The following is a 12,901-nucleotide window of genomic DNA, read 5'->3' as shown; positions in this document are numbered from 1 at the left end:
CATCATTTATTTCTAAGCTGCTTTTTGGGTACATGCGGAAATCAAACCCTTGTAAAATCTTTTTAATTTCCTGCTCTGTTACTTTGGGCCCACAGACCGGACCTGTAAGATATTTCATTTCTTTTTTTTTTTTTTCCTACATTACTGGTAAACTCCTTCAGTTTCAGCCATGATGCCTATAAACAAAATTCATGTCAGACAAGCCAGGGGTTCCAAGATAGACAGTTATTAGCTCAGAGTCAGAGTGTTTCATTTTAGACTTCATCCCCATTTAAACCATGAAAACCTCGGTAAGTATTGAATTTAAATCCACTTCTTACTGTCACTTTCTCTGGACCTTTGTCAAAGGACTCATTATTAGTTTGTTTTACTCTTAGAGCCCTGTTCTATATCAAGTATAACTGTGCACATGCACAGGGCGAGAAACAGTCTATGTCCTGGGGCATTTAGGATCCCAGACAGACCAAAGAAAAATGAGGAAAGGAAAGAAAGGGAGGAGCCGTATTTCTGGCTGTATTTCTTTCTATGTGCCACAGAGCAGGTGAAAGGGTTCAGAAGGAGAGCTCAGTATTCCCAAGACTTAATCTTACCTACCTTACCTACCAGGGCAGATTATGTCATACTCTTGTTAGAGGAAACAAAACAAAGTGCATAATAAAGGCTGGGTTGCTTCCGTCCCTTGCGGGAGCAACCATAAGACCTCGTAAGCCTCAGCGCAGCAATATGACTGTTTTCCAGGCCAAGATGCCACAAGTGTGTCAAAGTAGGTTTAATAGTTGTTTCTTTTCTCTGAACAGTGCCAAGAAGTATTAGAGGACATCAATGAGATCAGCTGTCCCAGAGAAACTCCAGGGAATGGCTGCTCTCTGTGCCCTGGGCAGCAAACCTTCCTCACTCTACTTTGCCCAGAGCCAACATCAAGGCTCAGGGTACTTGGCCAACCAGGACAACATTGCCAAGGAACAACTAGGAGCTCCAAAGCAGTGCAACAGTTGGCATCAGCATCATACAATTCTCATTTCCTCTGTAATTAAGCATTTAGTAGGAAAGTATTCAGAAGAAGTACATCAGAGTATTTTCAAAAGCCACCTGCCCTAGTGTTCCTGGTGTAACGCACAAATCTTCTAGGGTACTGCAGAAACCCTGAACTAACTCCAGAGTTCTCAACAGGAGTTTATAGGAAATTAAGTCATTCCCAATGGTCATTCAAACTAAGGGTTACTGACAAGGAAAGGGATGAAATAAAATGTTCTTGTTGTTCTAGACAACAAAAAGGACTACTAAGGAAATAACTTTATAACCTGAGAAAAGTCTGCAGCTTTAAGGAATTCTCCCCTAAAGGTTGTAAAGCTTTTACTATGCAAAGTATTTTTGCTATTATATACACTGGCGGCCACTAAGTGCAGCTATTATTTCTGGCGGTCATTCAGAGAAGGTCAGGACAGATAAAGTGTTTAACAGAGGTTGTTTGGGTAGATCCATCTGGGTTTTTAACAAACCATACTGTCTACTGCGCCCTTTTAAAAGATGCTCAAATTTTTCTGAATCTAATAAATTACAGTCTTTCATTTTATTTGCTGTTTTATTATTTGTCAGGCTACAGCAAAGAAAGTCTTCTTTACAATGCCCACATTTTCCTATAGAGGTTATACACAAGCACTCAAAAAAGGGCTGATTCTTTGCTGAAGGGTAGAGGTGCAGCCTACACGGAGCTCCCATTTTCTTGGTAAGGGTCCCATGGAGCCATGATCTGGTCCCTCTCCCTCCTTACACTATGGGGTGAGCACATGCCTCAAAGGGAACAAGGAGGGGATGTTGCAACCATAGGGCAAGGAAACAAGATGTTGAAAGGCCATAGCAAGGAGCCCAAGATGGAGTTTCAGAAAGAAGACATTTTCAGGTTGTGTAAGCACTTAAATAAAGTAGCCTAACTAGTTGGGAAGGAGTGTATTAGCATTCTTAATGCTCACACTGCCTGGTTTGATAGTGCAGAATTTCAAACCTAGCCCCATCACAAACTGTCTGTACTGTACAGAGCAAACCAAGCAACTCTCAGCATCCCACTGGGTGCACTGTATGGCCAAAGCTCTCCAGTGAGGATCTCTGACACTGTTTCTGGGTACTTTGTTTCAAAACAGAAATGAAATATCGCTAGGACTATATTGCTTTGAAATGTTGTGCAAAAGACTTGTAGACTGTGAAGCAGGTATGTGTTGATATCCCCATTGTACAGGCAGAGCTAGAAAGCATCAGCTAGAAAACATGTTCCCCATCTGATGCAAATAACTTGTGCTGAAGTAAAATTATTTAAACCTTGCAGTGAGAGAATTCTCACATCCGACAGTCATTCTAAACATACGTTAAAGCTTTTTGTATCGGGAGACAGCACTGCCCTAGCCTGTGATTCAGGTGCCTTTGTCACTTACCTGAGTTTGTCTGCTACAAAAATCACACGCCGCTCCAAGAGGAGAGAAGCAAAGATCCTGATGATCTGACGCACACTGAGGCACTTGAAAAGGCATTCAAAGTCCACGTGTTCCAGACGCGAGTCCATCGGCCGCCGCAGCTCAATGACCTGAACACATTCAACAGGTATCAGTCAGTGTCACTGGTCAGGTCTGATAGACCCAGGGGCACGCAGACCCTGGCCCAGGCATGCCTGCTGAGGGGACAAAAAGAGCAATCCCCATCCTTTTTTGGAAACTGAGTCTGGAGGCATAACACTCCAGAGAAACAGTGCACTGCACAGTTCACTGTCATGTCATGTTCTTCCCAGAATACAGACATGCATTAAATCTACTACCATTTCCTAGGGAAGTGTAATTCTGCCTTCTAAACACTCTCCCAGAAATGTAAAGCTTGGCTGAGTCAGCAGAATTAAGTACGTAACAAAAAAGAACTGGAAGCTTGCAGGGTTAAAAAAGTCATAAAGACAAAGTATATTTGGTATCAACTTGGCTTGCAATTCAAATTCACATCTAGATGGGAGCCAGGGACTGATCTTAAGCGTCGTGCCAAGTTTAATCCCAATTTACTTCATCTTTCCTCCTTTGTAATGCACAAGTCACTAGCTGGTGTTTAATCCTTTTGTTGTCATAAACACACGTACAAACGTGTATATATATGTATATATACATACTTAACTGGGAGTCAGGACAAGGTCTTAGATGGTGACTTGTGACATCCCTTTAAAGTCTAATTGTCATACTTCATCCATGACCTCGGACCCTCTCCTTCCTTTTCTCAAGTGCATTTTGCTTGATTCCTTTATTACATCTTCCTTTTATTCTGCAATTGACATGCTCAGATGTGGAACTTGTAGGCAGAGGACAGAAAAGAGATAGAAAAATATAATGAAGAAGAGAGTAAGAGAGGAATAAAAATATGAAGTGCAACACAGAAAATGATGAACTACTGAGAAAACTGAAGAAACAGAAGGGGAAGGGGAAAAGCAGACCAACTTAAAGCTGTGTCGAAATCTCTGTAGATGTATCAACAGGAGTACATATACATCTCCTTCTTTCCATATGTCCAAAAATCACCATCATGTTACTGCTTTGAACCTCCTTTATGTTTTCATGCACGAGACCACATTCCACTAGCAAGCTGCATCGGGTTTAAGGTTGAGTAGTCCTTACAAAATTCCTCACAGACACACTGTTTTAGGGATATGAGCAGCAGCAAGACACAGGATACCAAACACAAAACCAGTTCCTACCAGTTAAGCTGTAATACTGTTCATGTTTGAGATGCCCACTTTCATTCCTTAGTATTGGGGCTGGAATCTCAAACCATATTTAAGTGCCCAACCACGAGGAGCTAATTTTGCTGCAAAACTTCCAACACTAATATCTCGCTGGGGTGTAGGATGCAATGCAACTTACAGCAGCTTTAGATGCCATAGATGTTTTCTGTTATTTGGCAAAGCCTTCTGCTTCAGTCTGCTCTTCACAAAGAAATACACTGTCTACTTCCCAATTAATCATCATCTTTGTTTAGGCCAGAGGAGCCACAATGGAAGGACAAGATTCTGTTCCTAATTAAGACAGTGCATTCCATTTAAATAACGAGTTTGTACTAGCATAACACAGAGTAAAGCTCAGCCAGAAGAGTTGCTTGTTTGTTTGGAATCATCACAATACTGTTCTCTGGGAGAGCTCAGATGCTTGAGCAGAGGATAGAGAAGCTGGTGATCCACGGCTCTCAGATACATTCACATCACAAAGGCATTATCAGATCTTACTGCTGCTATGCCAAGCTGCCCCTCAATTTTCCTTCGCTTCTCCAGAAGAAAATGCATGTGACTTAAAAACATCCTGCAAATCACTTTTACAAGGCACCCCTCACATTTCATCCCAAGTGACATTATAGGTCCATTTCATTACACTTGGAGAAGATACGGTTCAATGTGAAAAACAGTAATAGCACTGTAGAACTAACCCTAGGAGATGTAAAATAACCAAAAAAGAATTCTTGCTTTTGTTAAGTGGGACAAATTCTATTCTTACCTGCAGTGAATAATTTCTCTATACTGTTGCTTATCTGAATGGAGCTACTGCAAATTAACATCAGGACACATAGAGTATAGAAGGACATGCCAAATATCTAGTAAGTCTGAAGTTAAGAGAAACTTTAAGCAAAATACCTCTGCTGTCATTTTCTATAAGGTCTATGTTTTATAATGCTAGGTTTCTACCTACTTGATACAGTAAAAAAAAAAAAGTAATGATGTTTGCAATAACAAGGCAAAAACGTATTAAAAATTATGAAATAACAAATACATAACCATAGATTGGTTTATAATAATCAGCAGGAACCAGCATTAACATATCAACACTGTAGCAGCTCTTGCACTTCTCATTTTAAGTACCCTCCCATGTAACTTGCACTATCTGCACCTCCTGCTTTTCTTTTGGTGTTTGTTATAGGCACGATGAGGGTGAAGGTTTTGGTTCTTAATGTTTCCTGTTATTTTTTTTACCTCATTGCCAGCTCCAGGCAGAAAAGTTTTGACTTTGATTGTCTTTCCAGGTGCAGGAAAAGGAGATTCCATCAAACTCCTCATAAATGGATAAACCAAAGCAGCAGATATGCCCCTTCTCCTTTCAACCTCATCCAGGATCTAATCCATTAGTAAGACATAAGAGAGAAAAGAGAGAGAACAGGTCAGCTCCCCATACACTTTTGAAACATCTTCTGACCCACATGTGCCTAAACACATGGCAGATCTAAGTTTAATTTTCCTTTTCCTTACATTTCTGCAATGCCATTAAAACCACAGTATTTGACCATACAGTAAGAGTGACTCATCTTCCACTTACAGTATGAATTCCTTCCATGCATGCAGTTGAACAAAGAGACAAAGAAGAAACAACAAATCTGCAAAACTGAAGGAAGTTCAGGCATGGCAAAATGGAACCTATATTGCTGGGACTTGACCCGAACAACAGCATGAGCTGGAGAAAGATCAACACAAGCCCCATAGTTACAGGCCAAGTGAGTGTCAAGTCTCAGTTGTGAACGCAACGTTTGCATTAAGGAGCATTAATAAGGAGCTCATTTTTTTTCCACTGTGCCTGACTGGGCAGGAAAAAGCCAGACTGACAAGAAAAGCACCCCCGACATGCTATGACACCATCAGGGCTCCACCAGGAGAGAGCTCTAGGTCCAGGCTCAGCCATGATGACAGCAGTCACTCTGCAGTCTGCGCCAAGCTGGAGCCAGCTGTGAGAAGCTTTATGAAGCATGCCCAGCTGTTTACAGAGGATATCTGCACTAAGTTCGTTTTCTGTTTAACATGATGCAGGGCTGGCAATCCGGTTCTGAAATGAGCAGATGGAACTTCTTACAGATAGAAAGGACTATTATTTTCTTCTCTTTTTGGTCACATGGAGCAGCATAAATTAGATCACAGCTAAGCTTTCCCACATTAGACAGACCATATAGATGATAAACCTAAAGTAGACAAGAAAGCAAGCTTCAAAGCAGTTAGTGGTTTGACCTGAAAGACTGATCTCCTAACCACCACTCGAGACCAAAAGGCTATGCATGTGTTAGTGGATCTGAGCCAGGCATTTTCCCTTGTTTCTTTTGGAAATGCTTTTTTCACTGAAACAGAGCATTAAAATATACTTAATCATAAGCTGGTGACTTACGATAGCTAATGACACCAAATGCCAACAGAAGCATTCACTGGTGCATAGTTTCTCCTTCCTCTTCACTGCACACTGAAGGCTGAACTCTAAAGCAAAGCTGCAATCCTTGTCTGTAGAAGAGGCAGATAACTCCTAGCTTATAACTGACTAGGTCCAGAAGTAACAACATCCTCGGTTCTCAAGTCTATCTTAGTAGTAGGTATTACAACAGTGAACACAAAAGGCTTCAAGGAAGCTGAAAATAATGTAAGTTATCCAAACCAGCATGATACATATTTTAAAACAAAGAACTAACTTTGCTTTCCTGATAAATAATACCCAAGGTTCAGTATCTTGTGGTCTTTCATCAGTCACATTTTTTCTGTAAGATTGCTGTTCCTTGTTTTGACTAACATTGCAGAAGGCACCATTACCGAATTGTGCAATTAGGACAGCCCAGGTTTCCCTCTGAAGAAAGAGACCGATTCAGTTATCAATAACTGCCTTCATTCACATCTGTCTCCAAAAACAATGAAGAAGCTGAGACTTGAACTCTTCCTCCTTCCCTTAGAAGTTGTTTCATCCAAAACCTTTCCAGACGTGTTGCTTGGAGTTTGTGCTTAGAATCTGTGCTAAATCCAGCCCAGAGCTGGAGTCTGCATCTGGTTCTTTCCAAGCACCCTGCTCTCATTGTGGCATCTGTATTTTCAGGAGATGATCAGTTCTTTGCAGTACAGTACAGATCCAGTGGGGATTAGGCTCTTTTGTGTCCCAACCCCTCCCTGAGCCCATAACTGAAAAAAAAAAAGCGTGGGTGTAGTACAGCTCCACTCACGGACTCATGTAATTCAGTGGGAGCCTTCCCTTCTGCTCAAAGATCAAGAATTTGAGGGCCTGCCTGCCAGCTGCCTGATCTGCTCCTGTTAAAACCAGTGAAACCATGCTTACAAGTCAGCCCCCAGTTGACTTTGACTGGATGAACAGACATTTTGAGATTACAGATTTAACTGGGAAAGCAGTCAGTTCACAATTTCGGTTTGATCATTCCTGTCTGCTGCAGACTTTATATTCCAGCTGCAGAGATATTTGGTGTAAGTAGGATACTCGCATTTCCATTTTTCATACTTTCTAAATTTTTCCCCTTTCCCAAGGTTTCCATTGAAAATTATTCATTATCAAAATTAGATAAAAACATAAAAGCAAAAAAAAAGAGCCTCGGGACATCTATCCACAGAGAGAGCTTTTCTGAGCTGTGTTATCCCCCCAGAATAATGTGTTCCATTTTGCTCAGGATATCTGTGTTTAGATATGTATTATGTCTAAGGGTCACTGTTATAAACCCTCAGATGCAGAGCTTTATGGAAGACCTCAGAAGCAGAACTGCCATTAACTATTTCAACACCATTGTTTTTCTTCACACAAGATTTGTGTTAAACTAAGTTTTATCTATGAAGACTGTTTTGATGAAAGTTAACATTACATGTGATTACTAGATCCTATGGACTATATTTTTATTAACTTCAATAGTTAATATGCTTGTTTCAACTTTATTCTATACAAATGAACAAACAAAATTCATGTTTAAGTCCTCTCAGACTCTTTGTATCTGCAGTGAAAATCTCTGGCAAATTAAAACATTCCTATGAATACTGTATCAAAATTTGAATGGAGGGACACAACCATCTGACATCAGACATATTATCCTTCTCCACAGATCATCAGCAAATCCTATATGGCACTCTCGAGGAGCTCACTGGATTTTGCAGAACCCTTCCAGAGGACTGGAGATCATAAACTGGCAGCCAAAGAGATGTTTCAAATGTTAACCAATCAGTAATGTTTTAAATAGCTTATTTTAATAGCCTTTTGTCTTACAAAAGAATAATGCTTGTAGCCCTGGAGCTGACTAGCAGTTAACTGCTTCAATGGCAGTTTAGCTGCAATGTTCTGCATATTGTCTTAATACTCTTACGTCAAGAAATTTACTACCTAGGTAAATTACATCAGCATAAGATGTAACTTTGTTTGTTAATGTAAAGGTTTATTAGAAGATTACACATCCTTCCCTAGTCCCTTAGAATAAAAACATCATGTCAACGTTGTTAAGCATATAGACTTCACTTATCAAATACTCTTTTTTCTTAACCTGATTATTCCACAGGGTGCTGGAGTAAAAGTGGTACTGGCCCATCATTTGAACTGTAGATGCCAAGAGTTACAGCTTAGCACAGAATGGCTTTGGAAAACAATGGAAAAACCTCCAGTCAGCCAGATGATACAGACACTCAGATGTTTTTTGAATCAAGTTCTGCCTCAGTCACAGAAGTAATAAGCCATTCTTTGATGAATCCAGTCATAGAGATGGAATATCCAAAACAGCCACTACAAAATATAGTTAACTCCCATCAAAGGAAGAAATTCTTCTTGTCTGGTTCATTGATGTGGATATTTCTCAGTAAACATTCAAGTTCAAAAACAACATTGTAAAAAAATCCTCTTACCTTAGAAAATAAGTCAAAGCACCCCAGGCGGCTGATGACACAATAGACTTCAGGTAGGCGTGGCCCTTTTCCACTTGGCTGATAACAGTAAAAAAGAGATTGAAATTACATACTGATTTGGAGCCATGCAGAAATATACTTCTCTCTCTAATCACATAGTTGGCCATCATGCAACGTCTTTCACCATCCATTTCTCCATCAAAATAGCTACTCTTGGAAAAGCATCATATTTCTCCCTTAAGACAGTAGGCTAAAAAGCGTAAGTATTTCTTTACCCACTTTGAAAATCTCAGCACATTCAACATTGCTCTGACTTGAAGCTATAAAAGCACATTTAACTATGGCTGTAACTCATGCCTTATGCCGCCACTGTCCTGTGCTCCTGCTGTGGTGAGGCCACCCCAGGACTATATGCTGGAAGACGAGAATTACAGTGCCAGGGCTGTAGTTCCCAATTCACTCATGATGTTCAAAGACAGCTTACCTTCCAGAAAGCAAGCTCACAGACCTAATCAAAGGCAATCTGCATGAGCTGAATCATTAACTTTCTTAGATTCATGCATGATAAACATGAAACTATTAAAAAACTGCGTTGAGAATGAGCCAGTGGTGCATATCTCTTCCTTCCCAAAAACCTGTCAAAATGGTTCTCTGAAACGATCCTATTAAAGATTTTTCCTAGAGTAGCAAATGGTTTAAACTGGCATGACTGAAGTGTAATCTCTCAGCATACTGTAATCTGCAACACTGCCTGTGCTTGTGCAGGGAAAGGTCTGCTGGCACTATGTGAAAAAAGGTGAAAAAAGGGTACAACCACTTGCTGAATTTTGCTTACGTACTAAAAAAGAGTTTGAATCAGGCCAATACCAAGCACTTTAGAAAAGCATCCTCACTGGCAAGGTTCATAGAGCAGAGAGGCAGTCTGCCTGTGTCCTGCATGCACACAGCACAGATTGAAACATCCATGCACAGGAGATCACCACTGTGTTTTTAACAAGCTGTGATACAACACTACAGTTTCATATATTTGTAACTATTTTTCATCAGTTACACACACTTCCTAAAGGGAGTCATTTCAACAAGGCAGTTTGCTGACTTCAGGTACTGTGATACACATTCCCAAGATACAATGCAAGGAAGTCCTGGTGCTGCTTTTGGCAGGAGCGACATCCAATATGGCACAGGGCAGCTGTAGAACAGTTCTGAACTGAAAGCAGGGACTGAAATGACAGATAGGCCTCCTAATTCCTTGTATCTAGTGGAGTCAGCTGTACTTGTGAAACACTGAATAAAAAGTGTCTGTAAAAGAACCACCTGGCACCACTTAGCCTCCTCACACAGCTGTACGTTATTGCTATGCAGGAGTGATAGAATCATCCCCAGAAATACTGTGATAAAGGAGCTCAGAATCACTGTTTCCATCTGCTCTCTCCCACTTGTACACTGAGCCAAAGTAGCTGATCATCTCCTGTGCATCCACATAGAAAGCTGGCGTATTTTTTTAATCTTTGTTTCATTGTTTGACTCTGCAGATACAGTAATTAACAGCCCCCCAGTTTAGCATTTACGTGTCACATCCATCGAGAGAAACCGAGGGGTAGCTGTGTTTTTCAAATTGGAATATCACAAACTGGGCTTGGACAGTCAGCAGGTGCCTGGCCTATTACAACAGAGACCACAAAAAATACCCGGACTAAGTGAATACAGATGCGTCTATTTCTGGATCCAAACCTGCTCACTACACGTCACGTCTCTGAAAAAGCAGAATCCTTTTTTGTCCATATTAGGTATAAAACCCTTTCTAAAGGCACTGAGTGATTATATCAAGCATGTGGGATTTTGGTTAAAATCATTGTGTCAAATCTACAGGAATGCCGAAGCCATGCCAGGAGACTTGGATAGTTCCCAGCCAAGAGCTGTCTCAGTGACTGCCAGTAAAAACATCACATTCCTGGGTCATCTATAAGATCAGAAACAATAACAGCTCAGCACTTACTAAAAGATTCTGCTTTATGAAATATCATTGCTTTCAAACGTTGTAAAGGCTACATGTCTAGGAGCTCCTTGCACTCCTCATATAGGACAGACTTCTCTATTATTTCAAAGATGTTTTCTTGCAGACAGCACAGACTCCCGAGTGAATGCAAATCATCTGCAAGAGGCAGTACATAAAACCCTCAGGCAGAACCATTGTGAGGGGCATTATTTCTCAAATTTCTAGCACTGCCAACTCTTCGCATAACTCTCCTCTCAGCCATTAGTTTACATTCGATGACAGACCTAAACCACCTGCTCAATGTGTTATAGGTTTGTCTTTTTCCCAGAAAAATGTATGGGATAACTCAACCTTCCCATCCTCAATGTCTTCCTTCTTTGCTTGGACTTAACTCCCTTAACTAGCAGAGACTTAGAGACTGCACCCAGCATACAGTGCTGGTTTAACCTCCCCCCTTCCCAGAAGAGAGCATTCCCAGTTTGAAGGCTGTGCTCTACAAGATAGCTGCAGCCTTGGAGCCCCATCCTGTCTCATTCTCTCTTCCATGCAATCGATACGCCCAGTTCAAGGAAGCTATGCCCTAAAGGAGCACAAGCTGACTCTGCCTTGACATATTGCCTTCCTTCTGAAAGAGGGAGGGTGGAGAGAATGATGTTTTGGTTTTTGAGCTGTTTTCAGAAAGCTCAGGATATTTTCGGCCTTAGTCCACCACAAATTAAAACACTGATGAGTTTTGTTGATAACAAGAGACAGATTCCCAAGAGCATGAACATAAACTGAGAAGAACTTGGCTATGGGATGGAAAAGCTGAGATTTGCTTCAGGGCTGATCCATAAGTGGTTCAGGACAGTCTTGTTACAATTAGTTTAATCTGATGTTTGCTGAGTAAAGTCTCCAAAACCTGCTTCATCATCTGCCTTCAGCAGGTGGAACAGACGACTTTTGCTTCTGAAAATAAGCCTACCACTTTTCTCTTTCAAAGCTCATCTCCCTACCCAGGTGCTTGAAATCCAGAAGATGTCTTCAGAGATCTTCTCCCAGTCTGGTGTTGGTAAGATGCTCTCACACACCGCACACTCCTGCTTTCAAATCAAGGCAATATGCACACCCACCAGCCACTCAGACAACCCTGGTGGTTTGGGGCTTTAAAGAAAGAGAAAAAAGCTCCTGCTTTCCTGGCCCCAGAAGTAACTGAGGAACACTGGTACCAGTGTGGTGACATCAGAGGAACCAAAGCAGTAGGGATCAATTTCTCCTCCTGCACTTCTCCCAGCCTTTCCATCTACCCGAAGACACCCTGTGTGGAGGGGGAATGCAGCTAAAACAGACCTACCAAACATCACAGAAGAGAAACATGCAACAGGGTCCTACATTCCATCTCAAAGCAGTAGAAGAGAAGCAAAAAACAGACTAACATCAATCTGAAGACTCCAGAGGGGCTATACCCCTTCCTCCCAGGGTGAGCCAAGATATCTTTACTGAGACCTTCTCAATAATTCTCCAGAGAGCATTCTGAGGAAAAAGTAAGGGCTGTCCCAGGCCAGGCCAGGAGAAAAAGGAACATGACAAACACACAACAGCTTCTTTGCCTTTTTAAAGCACATGCATTAGCTCTGGGTAAGCCTTTAGCACTGTGGGCTGTCTTTGAGAGCAGAATTGTGAATGCTTTAATTGCAATTCACAGTAATTAAGGTAGTGATCATATAATAGAGATAATATATACTTTAAATGGTAAAGCAAATGCACACAGTGCACAATCTCTATTCCTTTCTGCAGGATTGTGAAAAAGACACATTCTGCTTGGCTCTAGGACTGTCTTGGAAGAATGAGAGATGCAGACTCAATCCAAAAACCTTAAACAGGGAAACATCAAGATGAAGAAGGGAAATCCCATGAGGCAAGCTGGTGATGTCCAGCTAATAGCAGCCAGAAATTCACAACCAGAGATGTTCCTCAAAAACAAATTCAAGTGTTGGGAGTCTGAAGTTATTCCATCAGAGTCACAAGCCAGCTTCTGCAGCAGCTCTGGTTTACAGCTAGGGCCAATCCAAACACAGACCATGAAAAAGCTGTCGGTGTTTTAAATCCAGAAACTCATGTTAAAGTCTTATCGTTGTATGTGAAACACAAACTTTAATGCCAGAGCACTCAGTGTACACTGTCAAACATGTTCGAGGGAAGGCAGGATGGAGGGAACATAGCAACAGGAAGAAATGCTTTTCCAGTGAGCTCTTCTCAGCTCCATAGATGTTAGTCTGCATCCCAAAAGA

The 12,901-nt window shown here is 41.2% G+C and overlaps 1 protein-coding gene across 1 annotated transcript in view; it reads right to left on the bottom strand.

Annotated features, from left to right (window-relative positions):
- Window positions 1–12,901, bottom strand: part of DENND2B (DENN domain containing 2B) — a 91,049-nt gene that overhangs the window by 16,019 nt on the left and 62,129 nt on the right. Inside the window, exons 11-13 of the mRNA XM_010710979.3 lie at window positions 8,636–8,713; window positions 4,982–5,122; window positions 2,427–2,575 (exon numbers count right to left, since the gene is read on the bottom strand). Coding sequence (XP_010709281.1) covers window positions 2,427–2,575; window positions 4,982–5,122; window positions 8,636–8,713 — 368 coding nt within the window. The remainder of the gene's footprint in view (window positions 1–2,426; window positions 2,576–4,981; window positions 5,123–8,635; window positions 8,714–12,901) is intronic.

The sequence above is a fragment of the Meleagris gallopavo genome, chromosome 5, assembly GCF_000146605.3.
Source record: "Meleagris gallopavo isolate NT-WF06-2002-E0010 breed Aviagen turkey brand Nicholas breeding stock chromosome 5, Turkey_5.1, whole genome shotgun sequence".
Taxonomy (NCBI): Eukaryota; Metazoa; Chordata; class Aves; order Galliformes; family Phasianidae; genus Meleagris; species Meleagris gallopavo.
Note: the sequence above shows the minus strand (reverse complement) of the source record. Positions and strands in the feature narration are given on the sequence as shown.